Source organism: Harpia harpyja, chromosome 14 (genome assembly GCF_026419915.1).
Source record: "Harpia harpyja isolate bHarHar1 chromosome 14, bHarHar1 primary haplotype, whole genome shotgun sequence".
Taxonomy (NCBI): domain Eukaryota; kingdom Metazoa; phylum Chordata; class Aves; order Accipitriformes; family Accipitridae; genus Harpia; species Harpia harpyja.
The window spans coordinates 39,154,133-39,175,205 of record NC_068953.1 but is presented as its reverse complement, the minus strand read 5'-3'; the positions used below and the strand labels follow the sequence as shown (position 1 = coordinate 39,175,205).

General features: G+C 48.2%; 1 protein-coding gene and 1 long non-coding RNA gene across 3 annotated transcripts in view; one reads left to right on the top strand and one right to left on the bottom strand.

Annotated features, from left to right (window-relative positions):
* The window catches only part of LOC128151295 (uncharacterized), a 92,556-nt gene that overhangs the window by 57,076 nt on the left and 14,407 nt on the right, over positions 1-21,073 (top strand). The window lies entirely within an intron of this gene.
* The window catches only part of TRIP4 (thyroid hormone receptor interactor 4), a 34,920-nt gene that overhangs the window by 5,894 nt on the left and 7,953 nt on the right, over positions 1-21,073 (bottom strand). For both annotated transcript variants that reach the window (XM_052808578.1, XM_052808580.1), the window contains exons 6-11: positions 20,254-20,383; positions 19,703-19,918; positions 19,045-19,171; positions 18,113-18,300; positions 16,871-16,995; positions 15,964-16,055 (exon numbers count right to left, since the gene is read on the bottom strand). In XM_052808578.1, the coding sequence (XP_052664538.1) occupies positions 15,964-16,055; positions 16,871-16,995; positions 18,113-18,300; positions 19,045-19,171; positions 19,703-19,918; positions 20,254-20,383 (878 nt within the window). The remainder of the gene's footprint in view (positions 1-15,963; positions 16,056-16,870; positions 16,996-18,112; positions 18,301-19,044; positions 19,172-19,702; positions 19,919-20,253; positions 20,384-21,073) is intronic.

Below are 21,073 nucleotides of genomic sequence, written 5' to 3'. Positions count from 1 at the left end.
GCAGCACACCAGCACCTCAACCAAAACAGCTTGGCAAACCCAATGAGACGATGGCCACTAGAAGGGTAGCCACCTCTTCTACTGAAGCAGCTGTCCCAGCTACGGATACATCCCCACCTCTTCCCCAAAAAACTCAGTCCAAACACAAGGCGCTTTGAGATTTGGAGAGCACGCACCATCCTGCTGTGGGACAGGCAGCCCTTGAGATTCATCTGCATCCAAAGGGTGAGCAATAGAAAAAAACACTTGCAGCATGCCAAGTCAATGGCTCAGAGAAGCCGGCCATCTCCGTGCAGGGCTGGCTCCACGCACGCAGTCTACGGAGAGATTTCACTGCGATGAAGACATGAGGGAATTTTATAGGAAGAGTATAAACAGATTGTTTCTCTCGTTAACCACAGGGGGAAAAAGGAGAAAAAAAAAAACCACTCAGCGAGGGAAGTGCACCGAAGTCCTGCCTGAATGCAGCTCAGCCTCACTGGTGTTCAGAAGTGAAATGCAAAACAGTAATAAAAAAATGTATATACCAACCATCACTTCAGATTCTCCATTAGAAGCAGACCTTGCACTGACAGGTGCAGAGGTGAGGGCATGCCACAAAGGTGCTCCAGCCCAGGAAACCCTGTTCAAACCGACTGCGGAAGTGGTTTTCCTTCCATGGGAAAACTGCCGCCTTTTTTTTTTTTTCCTCCCCTGCCTTCCTCGAGCAGATCCGTCAAGGCTGCTGTAGGGGACAGGATGCCAGACCAGATGGAACAGCGTGTCCTGGCAAATCCCCCATTTGTTACTAACAAATGACTCTTAGGCTGAGTGTTTGAAAAGCTCTCACCGACCTGCCAAGATGAGTTTGGATTTGCCCTGGAACAGCTGGGCACGGAGAGGGAAGCAGGGAGCAACTCGCTCTCCCTGTGCTGTAGCAGGGTTTGGCAGCACTGCCAGCGGTTAGGGGAGATTTACAGAAGCCCAACACCGGGATTGGATCAACCGGGGAAAGCATTCCCAGCCCCTCTCATTTTACAACAGCATGTAAGAGCCATTCATCGAGCAAGAGAGAGAGACGTACATGTACTTAGCTGCTCTGTACAACACCCGCGCCAGGGGAGAAAGAGCTATGCTGATCTGCATTGCACACGGATGCCCTGCTATACCGATCTGGGGTTGGACAGGTTTCTTCCTCTTTCTTTTTTTTTTTTTTTTTTTTGGCTGAGCCACTTTGCTTGACTTGCTTCCACTGCTCCATGCTGATGCCAAGGATTTTCATTTCCCATCTGCAGGGAAGGAGGATCTTGGAAGGTTAGAAAGAGCCAATGTGAGTATCCCCGGCCAACGCCTGATGAGTGTGAAATGCTGGCGCCGCTTTATTGCTCTCAGCATCATGCAGGTGACTGGTGGTCCCTCCATAGCCAGAGGACCTGACGTACCCAGCAGCTCCTACACGAGCACAGCCTCCAAAGGTCACACCATAAAGCAGTGGGCCATAAGCCACCATCCAAACCTGGTCGCAGAAGTGGTCCATCCCTGCTCTACTACACACGGTTCTGCCAGTGGCTTCGTCAGCCAGGTTGTGAGTCCGGGACCCGTGTGCCGTAGCGGTCTTGCTGCCTGGAGTAAAGCTGCTTCCCAAATCTCCTCAGCCACCATCTCCTTGGTGGACCTGGACATCACCATGTCCCCCCTCACACACCTAACAGCCCCCCTGCAGGGAATATCCCTGTAACAGGTACTCTGGCATCAGCTGTGAAAGCAACAGCCACATCTGTTTCTCCACTGACAGCTTTCATCTGAAACCAGGATCAAACCTTCAGCTCCAAAAGCTTCCAGCTCAATCCGATCCCAAGGCCAAGGCGGATGCCACAGCTGCAACTTGGGTTTACGCTTCCACGCCGCCGCCTTTCATGTTCGCTCCCAGGGTACATTTCTGTACGTGTGCCAAAACCGTTCGTGTCCTGCATTTTAAAAGCCTCAGTCCTTCCTCTGGCATCTCACTCCCAGGAGGCAGGGAAGGAGCCCCTCGTGGAGCCGCTACATTTAAGGCTTCCTATTGTACCTACCCCGGAAACCTCTTATCCCATCCTGGTGAACAACAAAAGCAGAATATTCCTGCCTGCCGGAGCTGAGAAAAAGCTGTAACCCTTTCCTCTACTTGGAGACAAGATGCTCCCAGGTGAAGAAGGCAAGGCTGAGCTCCCACAAGATGCTGAGCCCTCACAAGATGCTGAGCCAACTTAATGGCCAGGCTCCCCTCTTCCCCTGGTCTCTTCCACAAATCAATTCAACTCATTCATCCTGCAGAAATTTAGGGAGCTTTTGGGTAAAGTCAGTTTTCTGCCAGGGTAATGGGCTGAACTGCTCAAAGAAGGGTCGGGTGAAGCGGGTGAATGGCAGGAGCGTGTGGCCAGGGGTTGTTAGGAACTGAAACTCCTCTTAGAGAGCAGCAAGAAGTCAGATGTGCCCGCTGCATCTCTTGAAACCGCTGCCTGCAAACTGAACAGAGAAACAGCCAGATATGCTTTTGCCACACGACACATCACTACGACCAAGAGCACAGCCTCTCCTCAGCACACCTGTAACTAGCTGCCAATATTTTAACATGTTTAGAAACCACCTCCACGGACCTCATTCTCTAGAGGTCACTGGAGCTGTTATAGTATTTCCTACCCAAAATCACTCCCTATTGCTATTTAGTCCCCTAAACAGCGCTTGCTCTTGACATCACACGTCATCACCATGAGCAATGTTGCCTGTAGACACTTACTGACTGTACCTACACTATCTCGTCTGGTCGTCAACAGGATCCAGACAGACAGCGTGGCTGAATGGCGGCACTCCTCCACCTCTGCTGCTCGTTCTGCAGCTTAGCTCAGCACAAGGACATCAGTACCCACCTGCTCTGCACCGAAGATGCCTCTCCTATTGGCAACTACTCAGTTGACTTACGCTTTCAGCAGAGCTGCTGCCACCAAGACACCAAACACATTTGCCTCCGTTACATTTTCCAAAGCTGCCCAAGTGTCTAACGAGTAAAAACCCTCATTTCTCAATGTTTCTGCTGTAAGAGGTCAGTCGAGTCACTCTACAATCTGCAACACAGTAAGTTTAGGAGACAGAGAAAAAATTTACTCCCAACTACTACACCCCTCAGACAGCGGCCACTGCCCATCAGCACTTCAGCAAACCTGAGACTTGAAGTAAAAGCCCAAAGGCCACACCTAGTGCACCAGAGAGAGAAGGCAGAGCATATCCCCAGCAAAGAGAATCTGCAACAGCAGTTTTTTTAAATAAAAGGTCAACTTAGAGGGAAAGCACACTCCCTCTCTACCGGAGACCAGGAATCAAACCCAGCCAGGAGTCTGATGGGGGATGTTCCTTCTTAATTACAAGTGCACTCCATTATAATCTTGAGGGTGTAAATAAGACAGGTGCCAGTACTCCAGGCTTTGACATTGCCTCTACCGGGAAGCAACTCAGCATTTAGGAGAAGGTGGCTAAAAAGGCCCTCTACAACAAATACAGTCCAGAGGCCATGTTGTCCCTCAAAAAGGAGAAAGCCCACCCTCCTCCAATCCTGCAGATGAGCAGGAAAGCTCAAAAGAGAGGGGTTATGCAATGCAACTATGGTGTAAAAAAAAAAAAAAAAATGATTCAGCCTCCTTTCAGACCTTCTGCCACCTCGTAGCGGGCTTGCGACGAGGCAGTTGGGAGGACGGTGGGCTCCGTGGGCTGCTAACAGCCAGCACAGCTTACCAACTGCTGCTCCAGCCCACTGCTTCACACAGTTGAAAACCCCACATACACTTTCCATACACTGGTGTCCACGCAACCACCACCCCCCTTGCTCATCCCATCTCTGCAACTGCATCAGTCGGGCTTCAATTTGCTGCTAACAGGTTTGTAAGAACCTAGCTGTGAAGAGATTAGCGGGGGGCGGGGGGGGAAGAAGATCTCAAGGCAGCTTAACACACGCAGAAAGAGCTTGAGGTTAAATGTAGCATCCGAGTACAAGCTGGAAAAGGGAGCTGAGCACTAGGCTCCTCTGAAAACCGGCCACCAGATTCACCCTCTCGCTGGAGCCAGCGCTTTGAACATACATTAAGTGGCTATCAGATGTCCCCGACAGCCACCCCAATCAAGCTGCAAGCAGGGATAATTGCTAATGAATGTTCCCTACACTTTGTTTTCGCCATCCCTCGTCTCCCATCACCAGCTCTTCACCACCAGAAATAGCAGCAGGACTGCCAGCCTCCCCACTCCACAGCCCACAGCAAAAGAGCAAAGGAGGGGACAAGCCAGCTCAGAGCCAGCAGAGACACGAACCCACCTTCTCTGACATTTGAGAAAAATAAATCCTGCTAATTCTTTTCCCCCCCACCAATCTGTTAAAGTAAATATTATTTTTCCTGATTTGGGTAAAGCCTGCAGTGGGATGCAGGGGCCACACAGGCTTGCCCTGCATTGCCGGTAACAACACGGGGTTTGGGACCCTTATCTCGTCCCGATTCCATCTCAGCAGTAGAAAAAAAAAAAACATGGAGAAGGGCTGTCCGGAGCCCCTCGATTTCTTCACTCCTCCCCAATAAGCTGCATTCGGTTGAACGCAAGTGCCGTGAACTGAAGGCAGGGGAGTTGAAAGAGCTGAAGGAAAACGTGCCGGGGGGGGAGCCAAACCATCACTAACGAGATGAGCTCTGCTCTGGTGCATCCGAGGGAGGAACAAAGGCACCGTGTGCAACGGAGCAGCGGCTCCGCGCAGCACAAAGCCAAAACGCTCCCCGGCAGCTTCGTTAGCGACCTTTCAAGAGCATCTTTTGCTCTCATTAAGGTCTCCAGACACAAAAGGAGACAAGCAGATGCAGCACAAGAGACCGAATGCTAACACCGGGTGGGAATAGCCCCAGCATTTTACACATGCTGGCCTACAGAGCCCTGCAATGCAGCCTGAGCTCTCCTCCGCTCTTCTTGCCCATTGAGCACGCGGCCCCGGTGCACATCCCAGTTAGCTGGAGCTCGGCAGAGAATTGCACGCTGGAACCTGTAGTCCTTTGCGGGCTGCTGCCATCCTCTCCATCTTACAGCTGCCGGGGGGTGGCCTTGGGGCACTGGCACTGAACAGCAAGGAGGTGGCTGAGATGTTCTGCAAGGTTAATAATGGAAAGGGTTGAATCATTTTCCTGGCGTGCCTCCTCAGTGAACAACATGGGAAATACAGCTTGCTCTGCCAGCCAGCGCCGGGCCAGGACACCAGCTTCAGCCTTCATTTCCCTGCTGCTCTCCAAGAGCTTCGAAATAAAAGAGGCAGCACTGGAAAGCAACACTGTCTGGAAAGAATAAAAGCAAGTGGAGCCCATGTGTTGGCAAGAGAGCTCACCGTAAAATGCATTCAAAGGGAAAAAAAATAATCTTGGCGGAGACGGCGTTCCCTCCGAAAGAGCAGGGCTGCTGTAACCAGCAGTGGCAATAAATCAGCTTTCCCCAGCAGGCAAAAACACGCACTGGGCTCTTCCCCGGGTGTTATGAGAAGCCCCTTGGCCACGTGCAAGGGAGAGGAGCAGGACACAAGGCATCCCCCTGGGAGCCAGGCACAACTTCCTTCACCCTGTTTTCTTGGTGATTTGTGGGAAAGGCGGATCCGCTCTTCTTGCATGCCTCATAAGCTTCATAGCTGTCAGACTAACGTAACAGGTAATTAACTACTAAACAGCCATTTTCTCGTCCTCTCCGGAGGGAAATTGCTCACCATCCAGCTAGAAAATGTTTCTTTAGTGGTTTGCAAAAGGGAAAAGAAAGTCGGGAGTTTCTGGCGGGCAACAGGGGTGCCGCAGCCAAAGAAGGGCATTCGCAGCAATGCCTGCAACATGGAGACATGGATGCAGGAGAAATGGAGCCATCAAAAATGAGAGAGACGATGCTTATCCAGTTGTGGGTGCTGCAAACTGCCTGATTTCAGTCGGGCACCAACAGCAGTATCCCTGGTTCCTGCCTGCAGCTACCCTGCGGACCTGCCCAGGTACAGCTGCAGCCAAAACCGATCCAGTGCTTGAAGCTCAGTTATCGGCTCTGTGGCCCTTCTGCAGGTACAACTTATTTAATATCAAGGGGGAAAAAAAAATCCCGTCCTTCTCACAGACTGCAGGACCAGGCTTCAGGAACCGCTGTGCCCAAGCCGTGTCCACCCTTGTCGCTTTTCCAAGGAGAGTGGTGTTGAAGCATCATTTCCCCGTCTGTTGTTCTAACAGCAGTAGTCTCCACTGTCTCTTTACAAGGACATTCACTTTTGGGGATTATCTAGCCAATTTTTCCAACCCAGCCTTCACCCTGAAGTGCTCAGGGTACGTTCCCACAAAGGTGACACCTGACTGGCAACAGGAGCCATCGCCTGAGCCAGGAGATCCAGGTTTGCCGCTGCTCTGTGTCACCTTCTCCTGACTCAGACCTCCAGTTTTGGAAAGAGCTTGCAGAGCACCAAGTGCTTCACTTCAAGGTTTGATCTCCCTCGTGACATGGTCTTGCACCAAACTTTCAACTTGGAGAATGTTTTCAAGCATCATCTTTTAAGGACCCGTTCCCTCTGCCTTAGCACAGGTCAACCAGCCTTTGGCCCGTGAGAAACATAACGTTTTCCTAAACAGAAACCCCAAAGCAGATCCAACTTTCTACAAACACCAAATTTTCTAGCCTGAGGCAGAAACAGCCAGTACTGCAGCCTTGTGAACACGCACCCAAGGAACTCTACACACTGCCCTTGGCCACAGAAGACCACATGGGTGCAGAGAAGCCATTCCACGGAGGCTGGGTTAGGAAAGGGATACACATCAATGTTCAATCCGAATCAACAGAATGGGTGAAAAGAAAAAAAGCAGGATCTTAAAGAAACACAAACAAAAGTCAGCAGCCAAACTTTTGTTTGAAAGCCTGTCAGGTCTAGACTGCAATGTGTGAGGAAGGAACAGCTCAAAACCACAGCTGCTAATGGTTATGGATTTGGCAATCAAAATGTCTTTGTTAAAAAAAAAAAAAGTTAACTGCCTTACTATTGAGGTTACAAACCACAGCCTTGATGCATTGTTGCAGTCAACATCCTCCCTGCTGTTTTTGAGAGCTTACATCTGCTGCTGGCAGATCATGTGCTGGCATAGGCTCCCTTCGCAAGGAAGCACAAGGAATTTTGCTAGCCTGCCTTCCTTTCCCCTTCTTCCCACAACGATGCCTGTCAGTCCTTGCCTGCTCTGCCCCTTGCATGCTTAGCTGGTACGCAACCAGATCCAGACACAGCAGGCTGGGATCGCTGCAGGATCCTTTCCCCAGCCAGTCAGAACCATCCGGTGGGTGTTCTCTGCCTCCCAGCCTTGAGCTCAGCTCTCATCATGTTCCTACACCACAAGCTGTACTTTGATTCAAAGGGCAAGGGAAGCAATTAAAACGTAATAAGTAATAACAGGACTTTGAAATGTAGATTTAATATTCAAACTCGTGCTGGTGCACTCAGATTTTAAAACGCTGAGCAGTCTGCCAGGGCTCCAGTCTGCAGGGAGACCTGGAGGACTCAGCAGTGCCAGCAAACACCGGGCACACTGCAGCCCCCTGCTCTGCCTGAACCAGCGTCGCTGGACCTACAGCCACCAACACCCTTCTGCGGCTCAAATCCCAGCCTGAGAAAACACCCGCCCGTGGTAAACCCTACAAGCAGCGTGAGAAAAGCTCGAGATGTTTATACAGTGCCTGATGACCGTAAGGGAAAACTGGGTGGACTTGGAAAAATATTCAGTAGTGTGCTAGGCTCCGATGAAAGAGCCATTTTCATCCTCCTGTGCCAAGGGATGGCAGAGGCAGGGCTAACCTCAGCTGCAATGCAGCCTCACCACGTGCGCTGTTGGACAAGACCTGGCAAGGAGGAGGAAAGAGGCAACAGGGAGAAGGAGACGAGGGGAAACCAGGGCACCTGCTTCTGGCTCAAGCAGCTCACAGCACCTGCACCCTGCTAGATACAGCTAGACATCTTCAATTAGCTTCATAAAGTCCTTTCATAAATCAGAGTTGCAAAGCAAGGGGGTAAAACGGCACAGCTGAGCACAGCAGGTGACGGAGATCAGCTGAACTTTGGAAAAAACCTAACTTTGGTGAGCACAGCCCTGCGCAGATAAGGCATCCACGTCCCTGCCCTGGTTTACTTCGGCAGCTGCCACTCCCCACGCTGACCCTTGCTGCTACTCCCCGAGAAGCTGTGACGCTGGCGGCTGCTTCCAGCTATTGATTCAATCCCACTAACGTGACGGGATTTCTCACGGCCCAACGCGTGGCAGAACCAGGATACGCATCTGAGCGACCGGTATGTTCAGCGTTATGAAATCAATGACACGCCAATGAAAGCTTAAGCAAGCATAGTGCTTGGGCACTCGTACATTTACTGCAGTGGTTATATTCTGTAGCTGCCAGCTCCTCTGTCATTTGGGGTCACCATCTAAAGGGTGGTCACGGCTCAACCTGGTGGAACTACAACCGGATGGCGAGGGTGTGGGGCACCTGAGCAGCAGCCAGGCTCGAGGTCAATTTTATCTAACCCTTGGTTTCAGGATTAAATGAAAACCAAACACCAAGAAGGCGGCAAGTATCAGTGACCACATCTGAAAGAAGAAAAAAAATAATCCCAGATCACTGACTAGTTTGCTGAAATGGTAGCAGAGGCTAAGTCCACAGTCATCATTAATTAAGTCATATGCTTCAGCCTTGGCTTCATTTTTTCCCTAGGGTCTAGGAAACCAGAGGAGAGGGCAAGCTAGCCTCTATCATTCGATTTCTTTGGCATGTTAATGCATTCCTAAATTAATCATCATCAAGTGACAATCTCTCCTTCATCTTAACAGACTGAGCAGTGGCCTCAGTAAACCTGCTGGCTTATGCAAGGCAGCTGGAGCCTTAGAAGAGTCTCTGATGAAAACCAAAGCACTTCACATAAGGAAAAACTCCCCCATCTCTTACCATCTATAATCCAAACCAGCTGCATGCCTGCTCTGCTTTGCGCCTAGAACCACAAACCAGGGGGGGCTTTATGCAGTGAGAAACCCAATAAAGAGATGCATCACCCATAGATCCCTGCAAGCCAGACTAATGCCTAATACCACTTGATCTGGCATCAGGCTGCACGCGAAAGACAAATTCAGCTTAGGAGAATTCAGGGACCCGTAAAGTTCAAAGGCCTTTCATCGGTTGCAATCATTAACAGCCACCTAGATTGCTGCAGAAGGAAGTATATCTGATCTAGCCTTCAAAACCCTGCTAAAAATCATTTATCGGTAGAGGTGCAATAACTAAGCCTCAGGAATGAGAAGGCAAATATTCCGTTGGTGGGGGTGAGCGGAGGTGCCAGGACAGCCACAGCACCACACAAACAAGCGTTTGTCTTGCTCAGGGCCTACATTAGGAAACCTTTACTTCAGGGAGAAGGTCCTCATAAAAAGTTTCTACGTATTTATACTGTTCTTCGAAGTACACATCAATGTATATGTTTGTGTTTCTTCCCCTCGTGAACTTCTTTCTTAGGAAAATATTACCAGCGGGCTATTGTTCCTTTATTTGGAGATAATCTAAACAGGCACCTTCTGGAGTCTAAATATAGAAAATTTCTACCCTTCTTCTTCACTCCTGTTTGAGAATTTAAAGCGAGTCCTGTATGCTTGGCACCCAAGTCTCTTTTTTTTTTTTGTGTTATTTTCACCGGGGAGGGAAGAGGAGGACAAGAGATTAAATGCAAATTTCCTGAGAGGGAAAGATGAAGCCTATTTAAATGATAGTAGCAATCTCATGGCACAAAAATAGCTTAGACGTGTTCCCTTGTGCAGATTTAGGACACTAAGTGATCACCTAGAAATGAAAAATAAACACTTTACTCCCGTCAAACATAATTACCCAGTATTTCAGCCCGAGATAATAGCTACATCTAGATATCGGCATGTGTGCGCGCTTGCATTCAAAGTAAGTCCAAACACACCTATCAACTACTAAAATAGCAGCAGCGGAAACGTTCTTTTTCCAGTTAAAGTAATAGTCTCTCAGATCAAAGTCATTAGCAAAATGAACATGGACTTCAGAGCACATTAAAATGGTATAAATGTAAATAGTTCCCTGCTTGCTTTAGACTCTTGCCAAGCCCTGCCTGCACCATCCCATGTTTCCCCAGTGAGTGCTGCTGAAGTCACCAACACCTCATGCAGGAAAAGAAAGGCAGCTCCTTGCTCTGCTCAAGGTGTCGGTGACGTCAGCCCCGGAGCAAGGAAAAGCCGTCGTCAACGCTCAGATCTCGACAGGGGGAAAAAAGTTTCCAGGTTACCTTTAGCATCGAAAAGCATAACAAAGGGATCATTCTGGTCTCAACCAAGGCTTTTTGGGTGGCTGCCACAAAGAGAAGGAAACGAGCCCAGAACGCGCTCTGAGGAGGTGCAAGATGTGCAAAGCTCAACTGGAAATACTGAGATTCAAGAGCCACGCGGAGGGATCTCCTGGCACCAGCCAACCACCCACCCTCAGCAGCAGGGCTGAATTCAGAAAGCAGCTTCTGCTTCACTCCCCTGCAAACAAAGCAAGCGACACTCGATACCTGGGGTGGACTTTCCTACCTGACAATAACTTCTGCTCCTAGAGCAGCTTCAATCCAGAGATCACAGCTTTGAGCAGTAAAATTAGGTGTAAATAACTTCTGATGGGGAAGCACTGCTTTGTTTTCCATGTGGGAAAGAGACCCAGAGGAACGGATTTAACTAGTTCACGCAATAAGTAGCACAACTGGGATTAGGGCAATGTCATCTGACGTGACGCTGATTTTAATCACAAGGACATCTCTTCTCTGCTCTTCCTCTGCTCCCTGCCAGCTACTGCATACAAGATCCTGTTCTGTCATCGCTTCTCTCACAGCCCTGAAGATCCACAAACCACTTCAACATCAATCCGTCTTCAAATACTGTACGTAGGGCAGAGCTGCAAGACTGACCCCTCTGAAGGGGTTACGCAAGGCCAGACTTGCATGTCCGGTAATAATGCGGATAAACAACCAGTCCTTAATAATACTGCAAGCTCTCAGGGCAGGGACTTGCTCGGAGTCTGCTGGTGCAGCATCCAGCAAAACGGGGCATAGTTGCTTGATTTTGTTTTTTGAGCACAAGCGTAAAAAAAAAAAATATTAAATGAGGATAATGATAGAAAAATACCAGCAGGGTGCCACTAACATCTTCATTAGCAACCTGAGAGAGGATGCAAACAGCAAGGAAATTAAATCTGCAGACGGTACTAAATAGGGAGTGGGTGACATCATCAAAAGGACTGAGAAATAATAGACAAGTCGCAGGAGGGACAGACCAGGAAGAGTCTCCCTTGCCTATGGGAATGAATGATCACAAGAGTCAAAACAAACTTCTATGGCTGCTGAAAAAGGCAAGATCACCATCAAAAGACAATGAGCAAGAGAGGGAACTATTTCATCTTCGGGTGGTGGGTATAATCTCCAAACGTGGCTTGCCCTGCACTTGTGAAATGATTTCTTCCAGAAAATGCAGAAGCTTCAAATATGAGTTGGTGAAGAGGAGAGGTGTGAGTCAAAGCACAGTGCCTGAAAAGAGCTCCGTGGTGGCTTAATCTCCGAGACGTCTCTGCTGTTGCATCACATTAACCTTACTTGCTAATATACTGCAGATCTTTAGAAAATATTCAATGTTTTTTGCACGCCATACGTGGCAAAATCACATCTTCCTTTCCCTCTCTCCCCTGAAGCGAGGAGGAGTCTTTGTACACCAAGAAATGGCTGGATTACACTGCTGACAAGTGGCTTTGGTGCTGGTTGCTGGATGAACCTGGGCTGAATCATCAACGTGAGCAGCAGGGATTTCCCACTACCAGCAAGATCCAACTCAGATTTCTGAGCTGGTGCTGCACACTTTTTCGTCTTGCTAGCATTCGCAATTAAATGAATCTCAGCTTCCTTCACATGCACTTGCTGCACATGATAGTCCACAAAAACATACATTTGCTTATAAACCAACTTCAGAAAGATCCTCAGATCTCTGATTTCTGTCTCACAAGCCAGGGAAATGAACACTGCATAAAGTGATCCTGGGAAAAAAATGGACAAAACCACTGCAAAAAGGCAACAAATTAGGAATTATAAATAGTTTGCAATATGGGAGCAGCAAAAAGCCAGTGAAATATAAACCAGGAAGTGCCATGGCATTGAGAAGAGACGTAAGTCTCTCACCAATAGGTCTGACAACAGTGCTCCTGGAATACACTACTCTTCCTCCAGTGCCTCTGCGGCCAAGCGGTGCCAGCAAACTGGGAGGAATTTATAAAGAACATAGCTAATTGTGAGGCTCCTCTATGGGAAGATTAAAAGCTAGTTACCTACAGCGCAATTTCCAGATTGTAAGAAGCTGTCACAGCCATTTTACCACTGCCTGAAGAACATATCCACAAAGAAAGAGGAGGAATCGTTAGAGAGAGAAAAGTACTTGTGAGAGACCAGGACAAATTTTTCCACCACTGTTACAGACAGCAGAAGAAGGACAAGAATCTCCATTTAAGACCAAACTGCACATTAGTGGATGCTACAGAAGAAAAACTACACTGATCCCAGTGTCCTTTCCTCTTCTCTCTCTCAAGGCTTGCTCTCATACAAGGCCAAATACTCCTGCAGATTTCATTGTATTCCAGTCCCAAAGCTCCCTCTGCTGCTCGTACTCCAACCTCTCCCCTTTCCGCCCGCTAAGAAGAGACACAACCTCATCAGAAATACTCTCTTCATCTCTAGTTTCCAGGCATCTCTCTGCTAAAAAACCTCACAGGGTCTGGGAAAGCCAGAAGGGCACTTCACGAGAAGCAGCCCCCAGCTGCTGATGCCTCTCCAACTCTTCATGGCAAGAAGATGCCCATCAGCCTGGTGTGTCCTCCTCCTCCGTCCCAAGGAATCAGTTTATTCCATCTCTGAACATGGTCTTGGTTCACTATCAAGCCCTACATGGTCTGAATTGGGTGATTCCCATCAGACCAAACCTGACTTGTACGAGGGGCAGTGGAGTGAACAGGCATGAAAGAGTATCAGGAACAGCTGTGCTGTGCTTGGTACTAAGCGCAGGCTTTGTAAGTTAATAAAACATACCCTGAGGAAAGCTGCTGCTTCAGATTTTGGGCATGGAGTCAGTCACAGCATCAGAGACTCAGACCTCAGGAGGTCTCTAGTTCAACCTCCCGATCAAAGCGGGGTCAACATTGAATTCAGGCGAGGTTGCTCATGGCTTTGTCCTGTCGGGTCTTGAAAATCTTCACAGATGGAGACTACACAACCCCTCTGGGCAATGCCTGCTCCAGTGCTTGGCTGTCCTCCTGGGGAATTTTTCTTAAGTCACATTGAACCCTCCCCTTTCAATTTATGACCCTTGTCTCTCATCCTCCTGCCGTGTACATCAGCAAAGAGCCTGGCTCTGTCTCTCCATAATCTCCTTGCAGGAAGCAGAAGGTCTCTCTTCTTCCCCTGCTTCTCTTCACAGGGCACATGCTCCAGCCCCCAACCATCTTGGTGGCCTCCACTGGACTCACTCCAGTTTATCAACACCTTTTTTGTGACCACAGCATTCCAGATGTGGTTTAACCAATGCTGAGCAAAGAGGAATAATCACTTCTACTGGCCATACTGGGCCATCATGCCGCCAGCCCTCCTTGCCGCCAGGGCTCCCGTTCAGCTCGCTGGCTGCTAAGATCCCCACTGCCTCTTCAGCGGAGCTGCTCCCCAGCACCGATGCAAGGTGTTAGTCCACCCCAGGGGCAGGGTTTGGTGTTGGGCCTTCAGGAATATCGTGCCAGCCCTTTCCTCCAGCCTGTTGAGGTTCCTCTGAATGGCAGCCCTGCTGCTAAGCATATCCACTGCTCCCCCCAAAAGCAGCATTCAAAAACTCATTGTGGGGCACTCCGTCACCCACCCTGGTCATTGCTAAATGTATTAAACAGAAGAAGTTTGAGGAAAAAGTCCTGAGGAATACCACCTCCAAGGAGATTACAAGGCAACCACCACTGCACTTTGAAGCCCAATGACCCAGCCAGTTGTCAACCCTAGAAGTCCACCTACCCAGACTCAAATGACTCATCTTGGATACATGCATGCTGTAGGAGACCAGGCTAAAAGCCTTGCTAAATACAAAGTAAGAGGTAGTCACTGCTCTAACTATTGGATCATAGAAGGTAATCAGGTCAGTCAAGCATGATTTTAACCCTAGGTAAATCCACGCTGGCTACTCCCAATCTCCTTCTCCTCCACATGCCCAAAATTGGCTTCCAAGAGGAATCGCTCTGTGAATTTCCCAGAGACCAAAGTGAAGCTGACTGGCCTGAAGTGTCCAGGATCATCCTTCCTTCCCTTTTTAAAGATGGATGTAAGTCACCTTTCTACAGTTATCAGGGTCCTCTCTTGATCTCCATAACCTTTCCAAGGTAAGAGTGGCCTTACAAAGACACCTGCCAACACTCTCAGCACATTTGGATGCACACCATCAGCACCCATGGACTTGTATGGGTTGAGATTTCTCAGAGGACTCCTGATTCAATCTCCCTTCACTACAGGTAGTCCCCCACTTCCTTGTACTCTGCCTCTAGGCACGAGATGTCTGGGACATCTTGCTGGTGAAGCCTGAGGTGAAGAAGGCCTCAGTACCTCAAACTTATTTGTGTCCCTGGTCCTCAAATCACCTGCCTCATTCAGAAAAAGGCCACTTAAATGTCCCTTGACTTCCTTGGGAGTCTTGATCCACTGTAAGCTCCAGCTGTCCCTCCTTTCCCATATCTAGGGGTTCTGGATGTCCTCTCTGCAGGGTCTCCGTGAAGACCCTGCTGCTCTCCTGTCCATCCTCCCTGGTGGGAGGGTGCTTACCTCCTCCCACAGCTGCTTCTCCTGGTGACTCAGTGCCCCAGCCAGAGCACAACTCTCACCAGCGAGGCCACTGTGACCTCCAGCTCCAGGAAGAAGCACCAGGCAGGTCCAGCAGCTACAGACCTAGATGCCTGTGCTTGGGCCAAGCTACCCTCTCTTATACCACAGTAGTTGATCCCATTGGCACCACAGGGACAGGGACAAGGTCCCATGGCACATCACCACCATTGCTGCAGAGTTTTCCACACACTTCTACGCTGTCTTGAGTTTCCAGCCCCTTCACGTCCTCTGCCACACAAATCACTGCAATGACTACAAAGTCTCTGCTGGCTGTGCTCAGGGAGTTGTTTGCTGCACTCCAAAAGCAGCCAAACAGGTACTTGACCTTTCCTAATCCAGAGTCCTCCCTGAGATGGGAAGATCAGCATAGTTATGCCCAGAGGTAGCACAAAATTGCTGCCTGGCTGGGCAAAACTTGGAGCAATTCTTTCTACAACAACCCCATGAAATTTCTTTAAGAGAAACAATCAGTACTTTAGAAGCCACATCCAGGAAAGATGTAAGCTCCCAAGTTTGCCAAATGAGGATGAAAACCAGAAATACAATATTAATGCATTGCAGGTTCCTGTTTTCCACAGTCCAGCACAGCTGCTGCATCCTGGTGCACATCCATCCGTGCAGCAAGGGAAGCAACGACTGTCATGAGCCCTTGCAGCATCATCTCTCAAGCTAGTGTTGGTTTAATTAAACAGGCATAAGTCCTTATTGAAAAGAGTTTCAGAGTATGTGAGAAACTAGTTTCAACCAAACTACCCCACTGCCAGAGAGGCCGATGATGGATTTAGTCTGTATTAGCCTACCGCTCCCTTCCACCATTGTTGAAATGCACTTTCTTGGTACGTTCTCTTTCTAGCCATACAAGACTGCATAGTAGTTGTGTCTTCTCTCAACACAGTCTAAAATCTCCATTCAATGTCTCCTCTAGAGCATCTCATGGAGGTGAGTTACACTACTGTAAAAGTGTGTTGGCTAATGCAAGCTTGCAAAGGTTTATTTGCTGTACTCACCTGCTCATTAAATTGCTCTAGCGATAAGCAATCAGTCACGTCCACACAGCCTAGGAGGCACCCTGAGGGGTAATCGCTTGGAAATTCCACATCTGCATGAAAAGAAATATCTCTTCAGAGGACGACATCCCCACAAACATAGCTGGGGTCTTCTAACCCCCAGGTGCCCTTCCCTCACCTCCACGCACTTCTAGTTTTTGAGGCACAAGAAAACATACAGCAATTTTAGCACCCTGTCATTCTTTTTCCAGCTCAGGATCTTCACCATGACAGGACTGAGGTTGGGAAATTTAATTATATATACACCTTTCCCTGCTTAGCTTCTGACAGAAGAACATATAGTGCAGGAAGAGCTCCTTGCCCTGATGAGGTGGCAGACAATCCTGCTGTATGACATTTAAGCTGGGTGACATGCAGAAACACCGCACAAACAGGTGCAGTGCAGCCACCAGCATCCTCCTACCCACATGAGAGAATAACATCTTCCTGAGAACCTGCAGCTTTTCAGTCCTGATTTCTGCAAGGTCAGAATACATGAAAAGCCTTTAACATCGTTGTAAACAGACTGAAGCACAAGCCACTTCACAGGCACGCAAGCACACACTTGATAGCTTGTTGCTTGAGCCAAGAATAAAATGAAGTCCTTTGCTGTCAAAAGCTATCACAGAAGTCAGATGCAATTTGACGGTGTTTGTGCTTGGAGGACGTGACCAGCTAAAGGATGGAGTTAAAGTCTGCCACCATGCCCATTCCGCTGACGAAATGCAGAAAGGATGAAGAGAATTTCAAGAACAGAAGGTGAAAAAGTGAAGCAGTAATAACTGCTCAGCAGAGAGAGCTTTCTGACACTGCTCATTACATGGCTCAATGTACCAAATAATACAAAGATCCAAGGAGAGAAGTTCACCTTTCCGGAGCAGCATTCTGTAGGTGGTCTCCAGTTCAGAGATTTCCTGAGGGGAAGGTCGCTTAGCAGTAGCTGCAATCCATAACCGCCCTCTATGAGATGTGTACCAGGTCCTGCCCTCCACCCTAGAGAACAAAGGAGAATTTAGGACTTAAATTTCAGCAGAAATCACCCACACAGACAGATTTTTCAATTGAACGTTTCACTACGCAATTCCTGCTGCTAAGCTTTGCCCTGACTATTTAAACTCAAGCAATGTGTCAGCACTACAGAGAAAAGCTGAGATGGGCAAGAAATAATGCCACAAGCAGAGCATGTCCTCATGGCTTTAGAGCAACAACAAAAAAGGACACCAATCCCCTGCAAATACAGCAGTATGCCAGACATGTGTAGGACAATCTGCTCATACAATTCCCTTACAAGCTCAAAAAGTTACACACAGTAAGCAGGCAATCTAGGGAGTAATAACAGACCATGCACTGTAAGAAGCGGTCGTTAGCTGCAGCTCTTGGGGATCCCAGAATGGGCGCTAGGCATCAATGCCGCAGCTGTATCGGAGCGGCTGACAGCATCCCAGACCACCTGGACGCAGAAGCTGGGCATGTTAAGATTTACAGCATCTTTAGATTGGGAAGTGAAAAAGCTTTGCCCTCTAAAATGAAAAATTCTGTGAAGGAAAGGGAAAAAAAGGCTAAAGAAGATTCTTTGTTCTATATTAATGGTAGGAAAGGTGAATTAACCTGCCAGGGATGCTGGGCTGAAGGAGCTTCTCTTTGTAACCTGATTCCTAGCCCAGAAAGGGAAGGTAGTGGCAAGGGGGGGGCGGGGGAGGGGTGTGTTTTTTTTTAAACAAAACCTGGTGCCACTGTTGGCCTCTTTATGAGGGTCAAAAAGACCAGAAGAACATATTTCACATTTTCAGCTTATTTGCCTTTCAAATTCCAGAAAGGTACACCCCTAACTATAATGCAGAAATCTCAGACTCTCTCTAAATTTACCCACTGTGAAGGAATTTGTAACTTCCAGGTTACCTACTCTCATGAAAAACAGATTCACAGGCTTCTCAAACCATCAGTACACTGGATGAGGAAGCACGGCTTCCAAACCTGGAGCTATCACTAGGTATCAGTCACTGTACAAAGCAAGCGAGTCCACAGAGGTCCTCTTAGGAACACAACTTCCCATCTCACCTACGAAGCAAGAGCTGACCAGGATACATCACAGTTCAGGCCACCCCTTTACCTTTTGATTCCTCTTATGAGCAAGGAAGCCCAAGGCTGATGCATGCTGAGGCACCAACCGTCATCTGAGATCTCCTGCAACTCTCGATCCTGAATCCGCAACCTGTTCCGCTCTGAGCCAGACTCATTTCCAGCGCCCATCAAATGGATGGCTTTCCTGTGTGGGAGCAAACCAGTTTGGTCCACCCACTTCAGAGTGTTCAAAAGAAACAAGAAAAAGGTTAGCACCTCTCTAGGAACAATGTATATCAAGTGCAAATCCTATTTGAAGTTTTTCTTCATTTAAGGACAGAGGTATTACTCTTATCGCGATCACTCTTCCTTCCCCTGCGAGCTCACTGTGCTTACATGCCATACTTTGGCAGTACAAAAAACAAGGTCATGTTCCACTCTGTGTGGCTTTTCCTTTCTATGCATCTATGTAGCTAAACTACAGATTTAAAGAATAAATCTACCTGCTGGTGTTTCAGAACATTCACAGGAAGATACAATTTTCAAAGCATGTTCACAGCTGTCAACACTCAAAACTGGGAATCGTCCAATCTCCAAACGCTTAGCATACAGCAAGAACACCAAGATTAAAGTGGAATTAGAGGGTAGAGATTATGCCCTTTGGAAATTGGAAATCTGGCAGAAAAGGCTTCATAAATAGAGCTGAAAAAGTGACAAAACATTAGGGTGACTCTCAGCAATTCTTCCACATTCCTGAAAAGGAGGCAGGAGGCTAAAACTCAGACAAACCAAATCTACCAAAGCAGGGAAGAGAGCAGGTCATTGGCAAACCTTCTCTGTACCCAACTCAGATGGCTAATGAGGATCTCAGACACAGGGGACGAAAAAGATACTACAAACATGCGAGAATTCACAATCCTTAAGCTCAACTCTCCCAAAGTTAGTCATTACTCTAGAATAAATCATTCAACCCATACTGACCAAAGGAGCAGGCTGAAGAAGACGGGGATTCACTAAAACACCAGAATTCAGAGTCGTCTTTGCTTCTGGGCTCCTGGCTGGCTTGCTCAGTGTGCCACAATTAATGGCTTCGATGGTTTCATCCAGTCTGCAAGCACAAACAAAAGGCATGAAAATTCCCTGCTTCCCCCTAGCAATGTCTCCCTTCTCCCCTTCTGACCCAAAGCGGTTTTTTACCACCTCCCCTAACTAAACGATTTCATCTTGGTCTGATTTCTAATTTGAACAGTCACTCTTCTCTACTGCAGAAACTCAGCTTGGTTTGAATTTGAGATGACTGGTTGTGTTGAGATAGGCTTTCTGCAACATCTCTTTCCAGGGCAGTTTATCTTTAACAGACATGCCAGCTACTGAAACCCCGTGCAAGCATCGCACAGCTGGGCTTAGGAGAGGGTCCCAGCAGAGCTGTGCTAAAAGAGATGATATGCTGCAAGCCAAAAAGACCGTCAAGGAAGAAAAGAACACAAAACTGCGTCCTAGTGTCAGAGGTGCCCTACAAGGGATCGGCTTGCTCAGATTTCCTTACACTTGCTCTTCCAGATTCAGCCAGACCACTATCAGTAACGATTTTCACCTCCCTGCTTTCGGGCATGCCTTCGCGCTGCCAGTTCTCACTCACTTGCTGTGGTATTCAGCCATGCTGTCATCTTCCTCCAGGATCTGCCTGCCAGCAAAGTCGATGGTGATTTTTTTGGTAAGCCGAGAGGCATGACGCAGCTCCCGCAGTTCCTGCTCTCTCTTTTGGAGGGCTTCCCTTTCCTGCTTGGAGAGCCACTGGTTGGAGTCCGTGGCAAAGTAATCTGATTCATCGTCAATGACCTGGGTTCGACGCACGCTGGCGAGAAACAACCACAATGGTAGAAGATGAGCACAGTGGGACGGTGACATGCGCTGACCACCCCAAACCTGCCTTCCAACCGACTCCATTATGTTCTCTCTGGAGAGCTGGACTGTCAGGGGAACAAAGCAAGTGAAACAAGGGGAGTCACAAGGACATTCAAATGGGACCTACTCAAGGGCTTCACCCTTGTTCCACCAAACACCAACGTTAAGGTGTCTGTAGCTACAGCCCAGGTTTTAGAAGGAACTCTCTAACATTTCTGTTAACGGCAGCTTAGCCTGCCAGATAATTGATGCTATTTCACAATAGTCTCACAGCTAGTATCTTACCTTGTCCTGTCAAATTCCAACAACTTGTCTTTGTGTTTCACAGCCATCTCCAGGCCTGCTTTGAGTCTAGCTTCTTGTCGAGGAAGTAAGTCTTTGCTTATGGCATCCAAATTCCCTGAACTTTCAGCACCTGAGATAGAAAATAAATCACAGCTCAATAGTAAGTTATTTAAAGCCCAGTCTTGGTGGGCCTGGCTGCAGAAATGCCCCCTAAAACAAATGCCACTCAAGGAGCTAAAAGAAGAACTTTGCACCAAGATCAGCACCTTTCCAAACCAGGTTCAAGCCCCAATTTTCCCTGTAGCCCCTTTCACAGACTCCTTCCTCCAAAGAGGAGCAAGCATTTAAATACTACAGTGACAACGTCTAGGTAGTGTTTAGAGAGAAGGTCTTGGTCTTTTGATTCTCCTTCACCCTTCACTAACAATTTGGGCAGCCTAAATTCCATCTGTCACCAACCACAGTCCCCTCCTAAAGGCCAAATTCTCTCCTAAGTGTTATCACCTCCACAAAGGGACTCTTGGTCACAACAGATCACTGACAATTGCCAGTTAAGCACAGAGCAAGCCTTCTGTCTGCTGCTGTACAAGCCTCTCGCAAATTAAATCCTCCCCCAACACACCTTCAGCAGGTTTTTCAGACCAGCTGTTGTTGGAGATGGAGAAATCTATTCCCAGCAAGGAACTCTTCTTTCTTACCAGTTCTGGCAAGGGGCCAAAACCCAAACAAACAAAAGCAAACAAAAAAACCCCAGCTTCCATCAAAGCCACAATAGAACAAACGAATGTATTTCACACAAGACATCACGCAGGCTAACACC